The 19,553-nt window shown below is 47.2% G+C and overlaps 1 protein-coding gene across 3 annotated transcripts in view; it reads left to right on the forward strand.

Moving 5' to 3' along the window:
• Positions 1 to 19,553, forward strand: part of septin9a (septin 9a) — a 72,098-nt gene that overhangs the window by 9,884 nt on the left and 42,661 nt on the right. Inside the window, exon 2 of one of the 3 annotated variants that reach the window (XM_008288060.1) lies at positions 1,526 to 1,588. In XM_008288060.1, coding sequence (XP_008286282.1) covers positions 1,526 to 1,588 — 63 coding nt within the window. Of the gene's footprint in view, positions 1 to 1,525; positions 1,589 to 4,780; positions 4,856 to 12,629; positions 12,976 to 19,553 lie in introns of those variants that run through there. The other 2 variants (XM_008288062.1, XM_008288061.1) reach the window with 2 other exon arrangements.

Raw genomic sequence — 19,553 nt, forward strand, 5'->3', positions numbered from 1 at the left:
CTTTTATGTGCTAAGTAGGACGACAGGTGAAAATGAAGCACTTTATCATAAGTTTGTGGCTGTGTGGTCGTAAACCAAAGTACTGGACTAACTGAAGTGTAAAGCTTTGCTGTTAGAACTCGATGTAATGTCAGCTGGTCACTAAAGTCTTAAGGATTCCTCCTCTGGGGACCATAAACATCTGGTGAAAATGAACAAAAATCCATCAATAGGCGTTCAAATATATCAATCGTATGGATTCTTACACACGATTTAAAAAACCTCAAAGAACAACAATTCAACATAAAATCTTATTTCAAAAGTCTTCAGGTCTTTTAGTCTTTGCATGAATACTTGTTTGACTGAAACGAAGCTGAATCATCCGTCTGAACCGTCGTGTTCCTGTTGAGCTGCACAACTGCTGGTGATTCAGCAGAACTGAGTCCATCAGTGGGAGATTATCTTCCACCGACCAAGACGGCATTCCTCTGATTCCTCAACCGGCCAGCGTCATGTCGGACCCAGCTGCTGGATCTGTTCGATCAGTATGAAGATACAGAACCTTGTGTTTTCAAAAAAACCCTCCTTGCTGGATCCTGAACACAACGTTCATGTGCAACTTTAGCTGTGAAGGTGAATAAGGTCACATGGTGTGAAGGTTATCTGCCTTTTGTTTTCAGAAGACAGATTCATTTTACGTGAAACTTTCTGCTGCAGTTGTAGCTCATCTACTGTGGTCTGCTTCGTCTTTGTTGTTTCTCTCTGACTTTTTCTATTTGCTTATAATTATTTGCTCTTATTACTCTTGTAATAACGCTGAAGAACTGATATGTAGGCTCCTCTGTCAGCACTAATGAGCTGTGTTGATGTGCTAACTGTTGTAAATACACACTATGATAGAAACTACAGTTGCAGCTGAGTTGTCACACTTGGTCATGCGCTTTTCTTCTTCTGCTGCATTTTTCTTCTAGCTGCGGCTTTGGTCTCGTTTCGTCGTTATTTCATCCACACAATTGTAAAAACAGACACAAACCACCAATTAAATTTTAAAAAAGTCTCTCTTTCCTCCGACAGTCAGCTCCTCCGTGGTCAGACAATAGTAGTAACATCGGTTTGCTTTGCTTTTCCACATGGCAGCTGTGGATTATTTGGCCTCGGGGAGAATGTGAAGTAATAGTTTTCCATTTGGTTCTTGTATGTTTTGTTGCTTTGTTGATTTAGCCGATGCTTCTATCCAGAGAACCACCGAGCTGGAAACAGGCTCCTCGAGGCCCGTTTGAATCCAGTCCGACGTGTCACTTTGAATATGGACTTGTGAAGGACACATCGGCTTTAAAAGAACGATGCAAACCAGGACGGCGCTCACTGTTTCAGAAAGGGACCCGTAATATGTTCTGTATGTTTGTGCTGCACAACCCGAGTCACTGAATGACATCAGCACTGAGTTCTTTCCTAACGGTGACGTTATTATGACACCAGAGCAGTTCACTGGATTACAGATGAGGAGATTTTACTCATGTTTGCTCGTCTTTGTGTCTGTTTGCAGCACGATCGGCAAGTGCTCGAGCCAAGAGAACAGAGAGAGAGGTGTCGGCCCTCACCAGCCCCAGTAAGTAGCCTGCACCTCGGCACGTCCATCCGTCCACATGTGCAACACATGCATCCCTACAAAGACACTACATGCTGCGCAGGAGACACGAGACAAAGTGAGAATAAATCCTACGTGGATTTGTTTTCGTCAGTGACCTCAGTATGTAGTGTCCACCGTTTGTCCTCCTCGGTTGCTTGTGCAGTTTTTTTGAGTTACTTGGCATCTTGGAGAAGTTGCCTCGGCCTCCTTTGTGGAGGTGGGCTGCCTCGGGGTCTGTAACAGGCAGACTGATTCCATGAGGTTGAGATCAGGCCTCCGTGGGGCCAGAACACCTGTTTCACGACTCTGCTTGTTCCTCCTGGTGCTGAGTCATAGACACGCTGTCTGTATGCTTACAGCCATGCAGCAGCAGGAATTTATGATAAGACCGAATGGAAGAACAGATCTAGCCATATCAAGTGCCTAAAACTCACATTATCACTTGTCCTTTTCTTTGTCAACATTGCCTGTATCAAGCTCTGCTCACGGTTCCTGTAAAGCATTACGTAAGTCGGAGTCGGTGTGGTAACGCTGAGGGCAGAGCAGGTCCTCTCCCTGCCCAGATAACAGCTGATAGCAGATAGCAGCAGGTTGTAGTCATGCAGACCGACACGTGGCGAAACGTCACAGAAAACACGGAAAAGACCTTATTTGGTGTTTATGTCTCACTCCTAAACCCAGTTTTCATTTTGTGTCTCGTGTGCAGCAGAAACACACCAGTGCTGTGTCTACATACATGAAGACGTACCGTGTCGGTTCCAAAACACACTTGAAAAGTTCATTTTAATAGCGTCCCCACCAGCTGTGCCTAAAAACAGCTTTGCAGAGTTGGTTAAATTATACTGTAGTTAATCCTCAGTGCTGGCAAACTGGAACAAGAAACATGCACCAGTGGAACAGCACATACAGATGGCTTTGTTGAGTCTGTTTGTGAAGCCATAAACTCGTCATGTGATCGGCTGCAGGGGAGAGTCTCTCTGACGCAGCAGCAGGAGCTCGTTTGGTAGGAAAGGCCAGCTAATGCCCCGTACAGGAGAACGCTGGAGGGCTGATAAACTGCAGGATGTGTATTGAGACAGCAGGAGACAAGAGAAAAGAAGAACCACAGTCCGACAGGCAGCGTTCTCACATATCCAGACGAGCATCTTGACATGCAGGAAACATGAAAAGCTCAGTTTTGTTTATGAAGACTGTTGCAGCCTCATCAGACTGCTGATTCTATGAGCTGCTGTGTTTTGCCGTCTTTAGAAACCACACAGAGGGAGCAGAGATAGACACACACTCATGCAGGCTGACAGACAGATGCAGGTATACGCCCCCACAGGTCACAGGAAACTGCTTAAGACTGCGGATGCATGTCAGAAGACCTCCCCGGCGATGATGCAGTTGCCGCAGGGTGTGTGTGTGTGTCAGGTGTGTGTGAGCTGGCATTTGCAGGGAGATGCCCCACACAAAACATCTGCCAACGGGGCAGATTTATGAGCCGGCGGGCGTGTGTTTGGGAGGATGCTTTACTGTAACACACACACGTCTGTCCAACACTGTCCCTATTGTTGGTCTGTGTGTGGTTAAGTCCCATCTGGGAGTCAGCACATCCTGCTCTGTTCAGCACACACATGCACTTAATCAGGGCTTATCTTATTATTAAGTGAGTGTCTGCAGAGTGAAGCGGTGATTATATAGTATTAGTGTCATTACAGCAGCTGAGAGGACGACACCGAGCCCCGCGATCAGCTTAAAGATTTGTTTTAATGTTCATGTTTGGTGTTGTTGACTTTTAGATGAGTGGAGACGTTTGCTGTGTTGCAGCAGCAAAGAGAAAAGTGTAAAAAATAAAACCCCAAATAAACAAAGTTCTAGAAATAGCAGTTCATGAATAGAAACACAAAGAGAAGTAATTATTATCTACGTCGCACAGATTTGTCTGTAAGTAGGACAATAATGTTGTTGCACATATTCCAGCATATGTATAAAAATAAATGTATAAGACAGAAAGACAGTCGGATTCACCTTCTCTGACCTCTTACAGCTTCTCTTTGTTTGGCAAATTGTCAGGATGATTGTTGAGAGTAAACCCAGAATAAGAGTGAGTGAACTCTGAAGCTTAGATCGCACATCAACACTGAGCGTCTATCTGCAGCTATTGAATGCTAATCCCTCCTGCTTTTTAGGTTTGTGCACTGTTTGCTTTTCACTTGTGTCAGCTTGCAAGTCATCAGAGTTCCATAATTTGTCCATTTGGGGCCGCTAATGCACCGACTTTTCCTTACTTCATCATCCAGTGCACCAAATATCAGCTTTGGTGGGTTTAAACTGAAGGATTAGTGGAGATGAGAGTCCAGACAGACGCATGAATGAAAAAAAAACACACATTCATTTCAAATGATACGCAAACACGCCCGATACACGAGGTCCCTGCTGCAGGCCGACATGTCTGAGGGGGTTTGAGCTCTCTATCACCGCTCAGACGTTTGCCATACGACCTCCAACCTCCGGCGCGATGTGAGCGACGTGCCGGTGGTCAGAGGTCATCTGAGTTTCCTGAACACACATTTCAGAGCAACGCTGGTGCTCACAACACACACACCAGACACACTTTGTCCCTGCATCGATTGTGCACAATGACGAGAAGCGTGTTGTGATTAGGTTCCTCCGTTGCTTCTGCGCCATATTGTTTTTGCACATCAGTATTATTTCAGCAGGCGTCCGATTCATCACGAGGAAGTCCAGACATAGCTGAGAGTCACACCAGCCCGACAGGATCGCAGTCGCTATCAAATGAATCTCGGCAAACACACACACAAGCAACATCACAAGTTGGCTGACAGAAGAGTTTTCAAGTCGAGCAGGTTATTTCTGTCTGGACGGAGGCTGTCTGTGTCACATGGCCGAGCTAATGGTTTCTATATTCAACATACAATGCTGCTTCAGTCTGCTGGTCTGATGTGAGGAAAGAAGCAGAGAGAGAGAGCAGCAACATATGATCAGCACATGGGGATGTCGTAATTCTGAATTCATTAGCAAGACACACTGAAGGAATCAAAGTGGTCGGAGGGAGGGAGGGAGGGAGGACAGCAGAGCCGAGAGGAAAGAGAGAGTAAGAAGAGGGGGAAGAGGAACAGAGGGAGGGAGAGAAAAGGGAAGTCTAAAAAAAGGCAGGGAGAGAGAGAGTGGAGTGGGAGAGCAGACGGTACATGTGGCTGCTGTGGAGGGAGTGACTGGTTATGGAGGGGGACAAGTTCTCAGGTAAGACCCACACCAGCTCCAGTGTGCTTGAAGCCTCTTCACTCAGCACTTTCACTCTGATCCCGTGTCTTTTTCTGCACCAGCCTGACTCTGTTTCCCCTCCATGGTATTTTCCACTCTCTCATTCTGTCCTGTTTGCTGACTGCATGTTTTCTTTGGGGTTTGGAGCCGAGCTGAGCAGCAGCGTAGCCGACCTGTCCTGCTTTATCTGTCCTCCAGTGTTTGTTCTGTCTCTGTCTGTGGCCGCTCTCGTTGTTTCTGTCCTTCAGGTCGGTGCTCTGCCACCAACACTTTTCCAGTCATGAGTCCGTCTGCCTTCACATTTTCTTGTTCTGCTTGAAAATAACAGCGACAGACTCGACTGAGAGATACGTCTGTGTTCTGTGTGTCTGAGACGTTTCTGCCTGTTTTTCTGTCCCTCCTTCTGCATTCTCTCATTCTTCTTTGGTGCAGAAACAGGAAAGAGCTCTGTTTGAACAGTACAACTCTTGTCCCTGGTGGCTCTGATCCCACGTTGGCCATCAGTCAGTGGCCTCCTTTAGTTTAGGGAAAGCTCTGCCTCAGTCCTTGTTTTTTCCAAACTCTGTATGTCTGACGGTGCACTAAACAGCGGACATACGGGAACGATAAGTCAGCGTGTGCGTCCATATGTGAGCTGTACGTTATGCTAAAGTCATCAGGGAGGCAGAGCGCTCGGCCTCGTGCTGGTATTTTTATGGCTGTGAGTGTGACTGTTGTAAAAAAAAGCTCATTGTGCATGAAAAGTGGAAACGGTCAAGTGGCTGCAGGAGCGTGTGTTGTTCTGTGCTATTGTGAGTGTGTGTGAGTGTGTGTGTGTGTGTGGGACACATTGAGGCTTGTACAGGGATGGAGGTGAGGTCATTGACAGGTGTGTGATGGAGGTATCACTTCCTGTCTCCGGGTGCTGGGAGCGCTAACAGCTTCAGCAGGACGACGTTCTGCAGCTTTCACTTTGGTTTGAATGTTCACTGAAGTATTTATGTTGTTTTTTGTTTTCGTGCTCTGTTGTGGCGTCTGAATGTGTCGACTTCATGTCTGAATGAACTGTCAGCGGCATTTCTGTCCCTTTCAACAAACGCACGTTCAGCCACACATTTACAACATCGTGCTTTGAGTTGTGAAGGCGTGATGAAGGCTTTTTACACATAAGAGCACTAATATTGATCCGTAAGACATTACAGAGAGCACAAAGGACTCCGTTTTAGAGCTAAAATCACAGAAGAACATTGCATTTGCCCTGGAGTTGATGTAATCTGTGACAAACTAAGATGTAAATACAATACAACGTATTAACAGGTCAGGTTAATGACACTCACCAGGGATGACTGTAACATGGATTTAACAGAAGATGATGTGTAGTTTGTTGTTTACAGCTCTTGTTAGGAGTGAATCATGTATCTACTCTCCGTTAATGTTAATGTGGTGAGCGAAGCTGTGAGGAGCATTAACGTAAAGCGACTTATGTCTGAATAACAGAATGGGATGAGGTCTGAGTGAAGTCTCTGAGTGAAGTCTCTGAGTGAGGGGTTGATGTGTGTTTCTGTGCTCGTACAGCTCGTTTCAATGTACAGGCTTCAGCTCCATCAGTGACTTCAGGTCTGCTGGTGTTAGAGGCTCCCATGACACAGCATTTATTAATAACTGCTGTGTCATGGGAGGACACCTCGGCCTTTGGATGTTGTGGTGTACCTGTCTCCTCCTCAGCCCCCCAGTATCAGTTAAATTGGGTTCCAGCTCCTCTTGAAGACACGAGGGTGTGGCGCTGACCGGTCCATGTTATCTGGACCCACGTCATGTTCCCTCGGCCAAATCAAATCACTGCCGCTCTGGAGTGGATGCAGATATGCAAGGCTCCCTTTGTTTCCTTTGTGTTTTCTTTATTCCCACATGAATCAACAATGATGGAGCGGAAACTCTCCATGAACCGCGGCAGATGGGGGTGAAGCATGAAGGGCTGACGTGTTCCACTCATTCCAGCCACAGTGAAGTCAGCTGATGTGGTTTGATTAAAGTCTGTGTGACACAGAAAACAGTCAGAGGCTGATTGAAAGCTCATGCTGATGACTTCTGCAGGAGCTGTAATGTGCGTTTTCAACCTTTATATGAATAAATTCCCTGAAAGACTTCTGTTGTGTTGAGCTTGTGCTGAAAGCCTTGCGGTGCAGCATGTACTGCTGCCAGCAGGTGGAGCTGCTGAGTCGAGGAAGTCGAGCTGCTCTGCTGTTTGCATATTAACCTCTTCCAGCTCACAAGCTACTCCTGTGTTACATCTTTGTGTGTGCTTGGTTTGAGGATTACCCTGTAAATTGTTTGTCAAAGTTTTGCCCCTCTTCCCGGGGATTGGGGTTTTATGTGTGTTGCCATGGCAACAGGCAGAACAGTGACATTGCAGACTTGTTGACGTAATAAACGGCGCTACGACCTGGTGGAGGACCGGAGCAGAGAGAGGGGCTTTTATTTGGAGTCATTTCTGATGGAGGACAGCTGCTCCCTGTATTTAACAGCTGTCCCACCACATGCATGACACACACACACACATACACACACACACACACACACATGCAGGCAGCAACATGTGTGTCCAGACAGTTGATGCACTGCAAAGAAAACCACTGAGCAGCAACAGTTGGGGGAGTTTGCCATCGTGCGTGTGCGTGTGTGTGTGTGTGTGTGTGCGTGTGTGTGTGTGTGTGTGTGTAGGTGTGTGTGCGTTTGTGTGTGCACAGTGCAGCCGAGCCATGTTTCCAACAGGTGCTGTGTTTGATTAAGGTTAGCGGGGGCGGAGCCTGGCCGGGTGCTGATGTTTACCATTTGGTCAGAGCAGCTGCTGTCACTGCAGCTGTGTGTCTACTTTGGATGCAGCCACTTTGCCGTGTGCGCTGTAGGGCCGCAGCAGGGTTTCATGTCTCTGATACTGTGAAGGTGTCCAACCTGCTGAACCTTTACTGCGCTTACATTTCACCCACTGATGCAGCTTCTTACACTGTGTGAGGCTGTACGTGTGTGTCTGTCTGTGGCGGCGCTGCTTCCTCTACCACTCATTCTGAAAACACAGTCCTGTGCTGTACTGAAAGCCAGGCGCTGTTCTAGTGGATGTACATGACCTGTGCTGCTGATTGCATTAGTCCTGCTAACACTGCCCTCCTTCTGTCTCTGTCTCACACACAGCAGCAGAAGTCTCTCTGCCTCTAGTTTCCATTAACTCTGTGGGGTTCAGTGTCACTTCACGGCTCTCTGAATGTCTTTTCTTTCCTCCTGCCTGGCACACCTTCTCCGACCTTCTGCCTCGTTCATCCGCCTCCCCCCTCTGCAGCCCTGAGCCAGGTAGGGCAGCTTATTATGGAGGTTGCCATGTAAACAGAGTTGCAGTAACTAGCAACTCACATCCAAAACATACATGCATGCACAAATTGAGCACACGCAAACAATGCACGCAATGCACGCACTCACCGACACACAGACTTTACCTCTTCCAGATGGCCTGTTTGATACAGCCTGACTCATGGGTGAGTCGACTGCGTGGAGGCCAACAAAGCTTTTGTTGTTTTAGGATGAACTCAGCAGGAAGCTGGAGTTTCCTCTGTAGCTGGTACTGGTAATGTTTAAAACAACAACGACTGTCTAAACCCGACTCGACCTGGTAATCAAACACTGATCGTTATAAAACCAAGCAAACAAACAACTTTTATAGAAAGTTATTAAACTGTTTAACTTGCCCAAGATAACATTTTTCTTAATGAGGACTTTCCATTAATCTATTAAATGATCTCTGAAAGCTTTTATAAAGTTGTCGTTGTAGTGTTTCCCTCTTTTCTCTTATCTGTTCATGACCGACCCAGTGGGACCGGCTCAGTCTAATATTATAACCAACATATTACCTGTTTTTGTTCAGCTGCATCATCACTGAACACTTTCTGAGGTCGTGTTCCCTCAAATACTAGAAAGCACCGATCTGCCTCCAGAATACAGCGGAGGTTCATGGTTAATGTCTGATGTTATTTCCTGCTTGTTCTGATTATTTGCGCTGCAGTTGCACACTTGACCATGAAGGAACAGTGAACACAGCAATATTCAAAGCTAATGTAACAGCGAGGAGGCTGACGAGGAGGGAAAACGTCTTGTTACACACATACGATGCGTTCAGCCTGCAGAGGCCAAGGCCGGACTGTTGTGTTTCACAGTGAGAGGGCTGCTTTCCAGGCTTTCAGGCTTTTCTTCACATTTCTGCACAGAGATTTTTCCAGAATGAAAACTGCAGAAAATTCAAATGAGTCAGTTTTTGTGTCTTTTGTCAGCAAATGTGCACAAACACACAAAACTCTGCAACATTACAAACCAGCTTTCGTGTCTTTTGCTTGTTCTGCTTCTCCTGTGGATCGTCGGCTTCCTGTCACACTGCTGTTAACTCGCAGTGCATCATCTTCAGACACCTGCACGCATCATCAGTGACATGTCCTCAGGTCTTTGGGTGTTTTGGGTTTTTAAACAACACACGGTGTCACTGAGGAGACCCAGCTGGGATGGATCCAGTCCCGGCTTGTGTCCAGGTGGTTCCTCACCACCCATTGGTGTCTGTTACTTCACATATCGACATGTCTGTCAAAATACAGCCAACAATGTGAGCCAGGCACATCTTGATTAATGTCTGAAACTTATACACAATAATGCACCTTCTCAAGGCCTGTTTGCTGCCCACAGCTTTAACAGGTACCTGCAGGAACACGGTTTGCAGCAGTAACTTCATTAAACAGACTCTGACAGGAGTTGATGTTCTGTGTTGGTCTACTCATCAGGTCCCACACAGACTTCAGGTTCACACGGTGGAGTCACTTTAATTAAAGCTGTCTGGCTCAATCCAGAGCTGTGAGGACATTTTTATTACAATAAATCCATCATTACACACAGTTGCTGCATAGATGAGCTTTTTAGCAGATTGAAGGTTCTGCCGTTGACACAGCTGTAATCATGAATGAAACATTTCAGGTACAGCGCTGCATTCCTCTGCTCAGTGAGGGTTCGGTTACCGTTGAAGCGTTTCTTGGAGCTGCATCTCAGATTCCAGAGTTTGCAGGACGTCTGTTTGCTGGCGCGGTCTGGACAGGGAGGAGGCCGGCTGGCGCTGATGCACATCAACCTGTTGCTGTCTTTGTGCACGTTTGTGCGTCTGAAGATCGACCGCTGACACTGGCAGTCTGTCGTTGCCCTGGCATTGCCCTAGCAACTGCCACGCCAGCCTGGCATCCGTTTATAGAAGCCATCCTCCTCCTCCTCCTCCTCCCACTCTGCTGCTCTCAGTTTTCAGCTCCTACAAGGGCAGGGCCCACGTCGGAGCGGTGCTGGTGGTGGTCTGGGTGTCTTTAAGCCGTGGGCGGCTGTCTCTGTCTCTCTGAACACCATTTACAATACAACAGCGTAAAGGAGGCAGGAGGCCCGAACACATTCAGCATCGACTCTTTTGCTTACAGCAGATATACATCGGTATCCACCCTGACGCTGGAATGAGGACGCGTCAGAAATGTAGTGGAATCAGCTCCATCAGAAGATCTGAACACTGACATGTGGAATCAACATCACCTCATGAAACCTCCCCGTCACACACGTCTAGGCCTTTACATACCATGTTCGAGGCATGTGGTCCACAAATAGCAGATAAAAATGTTTTTTTCAGAGCGCCACATATGCTGAGTGCAAGCGCATGATTGCTATGATATGAATGAAGTTCTTCACAGGGCGAAAAACATTCTGGTCTGCTCCCAGTGTGCCAGTTGTTACAGCAGATTGGATTAGCGCTGTCTGGGCTTGCTGGGGCTTGCAGGGATATGCAGTGGAAGGAAGTGTGCTTTGCTGTCTGTGTGTGCATGTCTTTCTGTCTTTGAGTGGACAGAGTTTTCATTTGAAAGCATTCAAGGAGCCTAGCAGGAGTTCAGAAAGGGTTTTAGGCTTAAAGTTAGATTTGTGTTGCCCAGTTGTGACGGTTAAAGTTGGAGTAAAGGGAGCGTTATGGCAGCAAGTGTCCTCACAAAGATAGAGCTACATGTGTGTGTTTGGGAGGAAGGGTTGGGTGCAGGGCCCAGTGTGCACGTCTGTAGCATGCATGTGCTGCACACATATTTACTGTGTGTGTGTGTGTGTGTGTGTGCGTGCGTGCAGGAATCCACCACATGTGCGGGCTGAGGGTGTGTCTCCATCTTTATCTGTCTCCAGATTGTGTTACTGTACGACAGCCACGCTGCCCCACCAACAGGGTTGCCCATAGCGACAGGTCTTATTTATCAGTGCAACGCTGACCTCTGCTGGACAACGCGGCACATTAGGAGACGTTGTGGGCTTCACAGCGCTTGAAGAACTTGCTGACACTACAGATGAGCCTCCGTGTGAGTGGAGGCCATGACAGACAGCGTCTCTGCTGACAGCCCTAACGCTGCTCCTGTAGGTGGGAGACAAAGGAAACACAATCGTGCCAGGAGATAATGAGTATCTGGCATTCCAGACACTGAGAAGGGTTTTTACCTGTCCTGGCTCTTGTAATTTCTGCTCACAGGTTGCCCACATGTTGCGGTTACATTCTTTGCATGGTTCAATGGCAGGGAAATGTGGTGTAAGATTAATATCAGGTTGCAGGACTTGGTACAGTAAAGCCTCGTATTTATTCTCAGAGATCAGTGTGTATCTGTGCACATCTGTGTTTACGACGCCTAAATCAACAGAAAACTCTGATTGCAATGTAAGCAACGAGTTGGCTTGACAGACGGCAGGATGTCGTCCCAGCTCATGTTGATAAATCACACGTGGGACAGCAGCTACGGGGGGACGGAAACTTTTTCTTGATCCAAATTCAAATCCAAGACATTTTCTGTGTCTTTCTCCTTCTTTCCTTTCACCTCTCCAGACACCCTTTGTTTTTCTCTATGTGTCGTTCAGGTGTTGCTGCCTTTATTTTGGAGTCAGTCTATCTTTGTGGTCTGAAATGAGAGTTCTGCGCCTTGTAAGAGGAGAATCTTGCAGCACACACAGCGACTAGCATTATCCTGTGAGTGTTTACCGTCTCACTAATGAACGGTTCAGAAGCCAGCAGCCCTGTTTTCTCTCCCTGCTTGCCTGTGGCTGCTACAGACTGAACCAGGGCTGGTACCTGGGTGGTGGAGATCAGCCTTTAACTCTCTGAATGCTCTCAGCTCTACATGATCTTTGGCATTCTTGACATGCGTTCATTGACACAGACTGAGACTTCCCCCAACATCCTTACGTTCCCCCGAGCTCGTGCACAGAGACGAGTACACATCTCCCCCCCACCCCCTCACACAGAGCCTCATTCACATGGTCATTAAGTCATTAGGCTACTTATTTATTGATGTCTGCCTCCAGAGCGGACTGAGCATGTCAGACGACCTGCGAGCCGCCTGTGCGAGCCTGCCCTGACCATATTAGTGCATGTTAGTCCGATTGTCCACCTACTGTAACTTCTCCTGCGTCCCCAGTGAGATGGACTGATGCCTTCTGTGGACGTGTGCTGCTGCTGCAGGATGCTGCTGCTGCTGCTGCCGTCGTATTCAACAGGCTTCTGGAAAAAAAAGGTTGCCCAGGAGTCATGTGATCGAGCCTGCAGGAAGTGTGTTTGAACGCCGACTAGCCCCGTCGAAAATGAGAGGTTTCACAGAAAGAAGGTAGTCTGAGAGGAGGGCTGCATAAGGGGAGGGAGATATGGAGGGAAGGCGAAGGGGGGAGGGTTGGAGAGGGAGAGAGGGAGGGTGGGGGGTTGTCACTGCTCGCTCATTCCAAGCTCTGGAAGTTGAGAAAGAGGAGAAGAGGAAAATAAGTTGCTGCTTTAAGAAGCAGAGCAGAGAGAGAGATAGGGAGAGGGTTTGGATCAGTGAGCTGCTCAACGCTGCCGTTTTTTTTCTTCTTCTTCCTCCCTTCTCTCCCTTCACGGCTCCTAATTTGGGATTTGTTTAAAGCGGGACTGGACGCCTCAGGAAGACTTTTCCTTGCTGGGGAAAAGGGAATCCTACTTCCTCTCCACACACATACACACTTACTCCCCAAAATGTCTGATTCCTCTGTCAACGCTCACTTGGAAGGGATCATTTCAGACTTTGAAGGTCAGTTTCTTCTCTTCTTCCTGCCACTCTGCCGTCTCTCACCCTGCCATGAGGACACTACAGACAGTTTCCACATGTTTGATTGGAGCCGAGCAGAAAAAATGGAGAGTGTGGAGGGTTTTGTTGACGTCTGTGGTGAGCTGCTGTGGTGTTCGCAAAGGAAATGTGTTGCTTTTTACTGCTCTGTAACTTCAGCTGGGCTACGGTTAGTTTCTGAGCTCCTTTGCTGCAGAATACCTTGAGTGTGAGAGGCTCTCCTTACAGCAGCGTGCATCACTCAGAGACAGAGCGATGGCGTATTCTGAGTGTTTGACCACACGACTGGGAGCTGAACACCTGGACCACCTCCCCCTCTTCCTTTTCATCTCCCTGCCCCTGGCCCACAGATTCCCCTGTCATCCCTCTCCTCCCACTCCTCTTCCTCTGGCTCTCAGCAGCTCGTCTGTCCTCGGCCTGGCTGCTGGTGGATGGAGACGGTGGGTGGGGGGCTGACGGGCCGACACCTTTACCTGTCTGTCTCACTGTGTGTCTCCTGTCTGTCAGACACGTAGCCATTAGGGACGCATCCACACTTGTCCAGAGCTGCTGCTCCGTCAACACCGGTGTGCTTGTGGTATGTCGGGTGAAGCCTCCTGCCTCTCGGCCCTCAGACCGCCGGCTTACACAGTGCAGCCGAGCAGAAAGATAAATGGTGTTCAGAAAAGAGAAGTGTGCTCCAGCCGTGGGGCTCCGGGTCATGCTTTCAGACTCCCCTCGCTCATGTGTAGCAGCAGCATAATGGGCTGGTGTTGTGGCTGGTGTGCGGTGCTGGTCGGGCTGAGTGTGTGCCCATACCTCGGTGGTACCGCCGTGCACCGTCATGTGGGACCCTGCTGTGGGAGTCCTGTGGGAGTGTTCGTCTCACTGTGACCGTCTCACACGCTTCACGCACATTTTCACAATCGTTGTTAGTAATTGTGCAGTAAAGTGGATGTTTAATTCAAAAGTGTATAAAGAAAAGATGGAACTTGGTCAATGTGGTGACACCGATCCAGAGAAAACCAGCAGATCGATCCATCCAGAAAATAACCCAGTGAAAGTAATCAATCATGTTAATTGATGTAGTCTGAGAACATTTTGCAGTTTGTGTTGCAAGTATGTTCGTAAGAAATGTCGTCCAATAACATGACAGCTATTTTTTTAAACATTCCTCCTATTACAAAAACAGATCTGCATTTAGACGTGATACAAAACAGCCTTTCTTCATGAAGTACCCTCCGGGGTTCTGCTGCCTCCGCCCTCCTCAGTCTCCAGACCAGTAGCTCATGTTGGCTAATGGTGCTACCGGTGCTGCTGTTTGTTTGTGGACTCCTTTTGAAGCCTCAAGCTTGGAACTTGACTTCTGCTGTCTTGGTCTTTTCAAACCGGATGTGACGAGGACACAATGCAAACCAATGTGGGAGCAACTTCTCAATCACTAGGTCGCTACGCCCCAAATGTGCTCTGCTTTATTGTCTGTTTTACTCTAAATGGGACCATAATCAACAAAACAAACATCATACGGTTTTCAAAGGGACTTGAAACTAACATTTAGGACTGTTAAGCCCTTTGAAAAGTGTTTACTGAAGGAGTAAGTCCAGTTGGAAGTAGGGTCATTTTCTCATAGAGTGCCATACAACCAGAGCCGTGGCCCCCTGCTGGCCATTAAGAAGAGTGCAGGTTCAGGGCACGTCTGCATTGGACTTTCAAGCCCGAAGCTCCATCCATCCTTTCCACACAGTTCTGACCACTATCAGTTACTCGGTACTTGGTGCCACTGTGGCTGCTGCTCAGCTGAAGGTCCAGCTGTGGTTTAATGCGAGTTGGGTCATATTTGCTGCACATGCTGTAATATTTAGTTGACCAAAGTAGTGACAATCCTCACTGCTCAGAGATACTCACAATTATCTGGTCACATTGTCAGGAAGCAGTAAATATGTACAAATATGTTCAACTTCAATGCTTGTTTAAACACAATGAGAATGTCTTCATTCTTACAGCATGTTTGTGGCTCAGTAGACCGTGATAAAGTAGCTTCACATGACAGTGTTTGCCATGCCACTGTCGCTGGACGCTGTCATGGCCTCAGCCGATGACGCCAGTGAGGAGCTGAAGCAGACGGAAGACGGCGTTTTCTTGCCCTTGAGGCTGATGACCTCCGCTGCAGCCTCGACCTCACTAAGTGACACAGATCACTGACCCTCTGTGGAGCAGACGGATGCTCACACATATTTATTCCGTCTTGCTTTTTGCAGTGCATTGAAAGAGATCTGTTGTCCCGTTTCTCTTCCCACTCGTGCTGCTGCTCATATTAAATATGTAGAGGGCATAGACACACTCAGCGGTTTGATAGCGGTTCCTGTTCACAGCGGTGCTACCAGCGTCTAGCTCTCTCCTCTCTCGCTGTATCTCTAAACTGCATGTTAAGGGCATTTGCTGGTCCAGTGAGAGGAAATTCCACTGGAGTAGATTTCTGTGGTGGGTGAAAATGTCGGGGTAGGCAAGAGAGGAGTGGATCTGAGCACGGCCGGGCCTCTTTTTACAGATGTGCATGGGGCCCAGCCTGCATGGCACTCAGCAGCCATCACCACAACACAAGCCCTGACAGCCAGGGATAGAAGTGAAGCTGTGATCAGCAGGTAGGGGACACATCTGTGCACTGACATGGACAATAACTTTCATTTACTAAAAGCTGACGTGAAACATTTAATCCGGACATATGTATAGAATCTGTATTATGCAGCCACACTACCTGTTTCAGTTTAGCGATTTCTTACCTGTCCTCTTTTGTGGGACATTAATGACAGAAATTTGTCGAGAAGTCCTTGGCAGGAACTCAAACGCCTTTCAAAAGGAAAACTGTTATTACAAGCCAACTGCCACTTAGCTGTGGCTTTGGATTTTTTCAGGAACTCTGTTTAGTTAGTTCGTCTCTGTAACCCATAATCCACTGAAGCTGTGCTGAGGAGCATTAAGGAGCGTCGGTGGAGCTAATATCCGTTGGTCAGAGAGCAGACGGGTTCTTGTGTTTTGTTGATTTCCAGTGTTGAGCCTCAGTCTCGTGACAAAACGCCACAAGTCGCCTCCCTGCTGAGTGTGTGAGAGGAAGTGTCTTCTGACAAAAGGCTGCTGGACCATCCTCAGAGTCTCCGTTCTTATCAGCTCTATCAGGCTCCTCTTTACTCAGCAGCGACGACAGGTTTCCTGTTGATGACGCCAGCTCTAGCGGTGCTGCTGGGAAGGGTCAGCGTGCCCGGCAAACACAGCAGGGCTTTGTTCGGCTTTAGGACCGCTCCCTGCTGGTCTTCCCCCTGTTGGACACTCGGAGTACAAACTGCACTGATGCCAGCCAGAGTTATCTACAGGCCCTGTGCTGCGGCTAAAAACAACCAGCTGCCGATGAAGCATTTCCTTTTGTACAGAAAAGTGTTGTTTTTTTCTGCAGGGAATGAAAAACATTTGAGAGTTGGATTCTGAGACTATTTAGGAATCATTTGCTCTTCTGCCAGCTGGTCTAAAGCAGAGTTCGACTTCAGTTGTGACCGTTTTAAATATTCTGTCTTGTACTTGTGCTGCTGAAGATCCTGGACCAGGTGGGATTGTTGACATCCATTGGCTATCGTGGTATAAACAACTTTTTTGTCGTCTCTGTGGCTTCTCTTTGGCGGAACTTGCAAATATTACAAAGTTATTTTCTGAAAACATTGCATTTTTGAGGATCGGTTGCCGTTTACGTCAGCTGTGTCATGTGATGTCGCCTTAAATGCTGAATTATGTTCATGGGAAACAACAAAATATTGGGTTTACTTTAGCAGTAGAGCCGGACTGATGCTGCATGTTTGGGCCTGATGCCACGTTCAAGGAAGTAAAAGCTTCTGATATTGATATATTGACCGGTTTCCTTCACATATGTTAACGCAGTATGGTAGAGATGTATTGAAAAGGAGAATGATTTCATTTTTTATTAGTTTTTAAGCCATATATGTCACAAACTAGCAGCTTAGCTCTAAAGACGCTGCTGGACTCCGCACCATGTCTGCTCAGCTGTGTGCTCTGCTGCAGGTGCTGCAGTCAGTGTGAGAGTTAATGACACTGAAGTGCCCTCGGCTGGAGAAACGACATGATGACACCATGTCCAAAGTGTCCCGAGCAGGTTTCAGGTTTGATAAAGCTTTCTGTGTCGAGTTTTCACATTCTCCTTGTGCCTCTGCAGGTGTCTCTGGGATTTCTCCCAGATGAAGGACATGCATGGTGGATTAATTGTTGTGAACGTGAGCGTGCACGGTGGTGTGTTTCTTTGTGTTAACCCTTATGGACTAGAGGCCTGTTCAGAGTGGTTCCCACCTCATGATCCTCTACAGAGTAACTACAGATGGATGGATCAGGTTCTCCATTATATTCTGTACAACAAAGCTTCGCTAGCGAACAACTGATATTTCAGTCAGAATCTAATTAGCAGGAATTTAATACAGCATTGGGCAGCGAGGCTGACTGTGATGAAATAAAAATGACAAGCAGCAAAGCTGTATCACATGTCTTTTTTTCCTGGGAATTCCGTGTGTGTCTGAAGGAGTTTGACGCTAATGGAATGACTCCACCACTAACATCCATACAACCAGGAGTAATTACACAGTTAGATGATAAAACATTAAGCAAGTACAAGGATTACAACTTTTCCTCAAGCGTAATCTGACCAACTAAGGATTCTAAGTGATGCCTTTGTTGTTGGAGGTTTCCAGCTGAAACCTTTGGAGCTAATTAAGTTTGGTTTGACAAAGTTCCTGCCTGTACTGTCAGCCTCTGGAGACAAAACTACGTCTTGTTGACCGTCCAGTTCGTCCACAGTCATGCTCAGAGAGGCAGAGAGAATGTGCTGCAGCGTCATGTGATGTTCTGGCAGTCTAACGATGTTTCAGAGCGCTGCATGGATCAGCCCATGCCTGAGCCAGTGTTGGCTGGAAAACACCGTCCTCCTTATTTGGTCCGTCATAGTGAGTTTACAGTGTAATGTTTAGATGGAGATGGTCCGATGTAAAGAGAAGGAGTTGATGTTTGGTTCACACTGGTGCGTATTAAGTTTGTGATCTGTCTCCACCAGCCAACTACACATGCTGCCCTGCAGGTAATGCTGATGTTCATGCAGATACACAAGGAGAGAGTTAACCCTCATTCATTTATTACTCACATGATACAGCAGCGCTAACACAGAGTTTGGCTCCAACCAGTGTTTGCTTTACTCTACAGCTGTGTTTAAACACTCACAGTGATAGTAGCACAGCTGACGAGGCCTCTGTCTCCACCGAGGCTGAGAGGACGTCAGCATCGGAGTCCGTCACCACAGAGCACGACGGCAGGCAAACAGGCCGTTATATCACATCCACAGTCAAACACAGCTTCAAGTGGAACAACACACACATCACACATCCAGGAAAAGTAGAGACGAGCTACAGAAGACTCATTAATGCTTCATTTCCTGCCCTTCCTGAGCAGAACGTCTCATTCACGTCCACCGTTCATGGATTCTACGTATAACTTCATCTGTGTCTCCTCCGCCAGCAGCCCCGTCCTCGAGGAGCGTTTCAAAGCCAGTTTCTGTTTGTTCCATGTGAGCAACACAGAGAGGTCGTTGTGTGAGACCAGTGAAGTGATGTGTGGTGGTGGAGCTGTGAACTGAAAAGGTCCACCATGTCGTTGTCATTGTCTGCTCCTGTCAACACATGAGATTGGTTTTTAGGTTGCTCCATAGACCGAGGACAGGACAAACCATCGCCACGGTTTAAAGCTGTATCTCATTTATTTGACGTAGTTCCAGGGGGTTTAGTCTTCACGGTAACCTGCTGCTGGTTTCTAGTTATGGAAAGTAATTCGGTAAATTCACGTCCATACTGAGCGAGTTGGACTGTAGCTGAGTTTCCCCATTTCATGCTACATGATGGTCCCACTTCATAAATACTGAGCTTTGTTCACTAAACTTATTTGACAGCTTTAGTTAATTTGGAGGAGATTTCACACCAGGCACAATATAACAAGCTTGTGAGCTGTGTAGGATTAAACTAGTGGTTTCCAGCCTGTTGGCCTCTTGACATCTTGCAGAAAGTAGTCGAGGTCACATGTCAGATGTGTGTGAGTTGTGAACAGCTCCAGCAAATAGTTTCCCTCCAAACTGCTCACATGGTTTCATTTCAGTAAATGTTCAAATGATCCAGTTTCTCACCAAAAAAATCAAAGATTAGAGGAACAGTCGGCAAACTGGAAACAGATTTGTGTATCAGAACTTAGTTTTTCTTATTTCCTCCAGTATTAATCATCTCCTTGCCGCCCAGTGACCTGCTGTCCCTGAACACAACCCGTCATATAAGGCAGGTTAAACTTGTTTAAACAGAAACATGACGAAGTTGCACCATCGATAATCGAATGATGATCAATCAGAGGGACCAAACAAGTACTGATACTTTAACACTTTTCAGTACTTTTACTTGTAATGGAGTATTTTTACCTTACTGTATTGGTACTTTATCTTAAGTGAAGGACCTGAACGCTTCATGCTGCTTCTAGCTATC

The sequence above is a fragment of the Stegastes partitus genome, unplaced genomic scaffold (genome assembly GCF_000690725.1).
Source record: "Stegastes partitus isolate 25-593 unplaced genomic scaffold, Stegastes_partitus-1.0.2 Scaffold539, whole genome shotgun sequence".
In the NCBI taxonomy this organism is placed as follows: Eukaryota; Metazoa; Chordata; class Actinopteri; family Pomacentridae; genus Stegastes; species Stegastes partitus.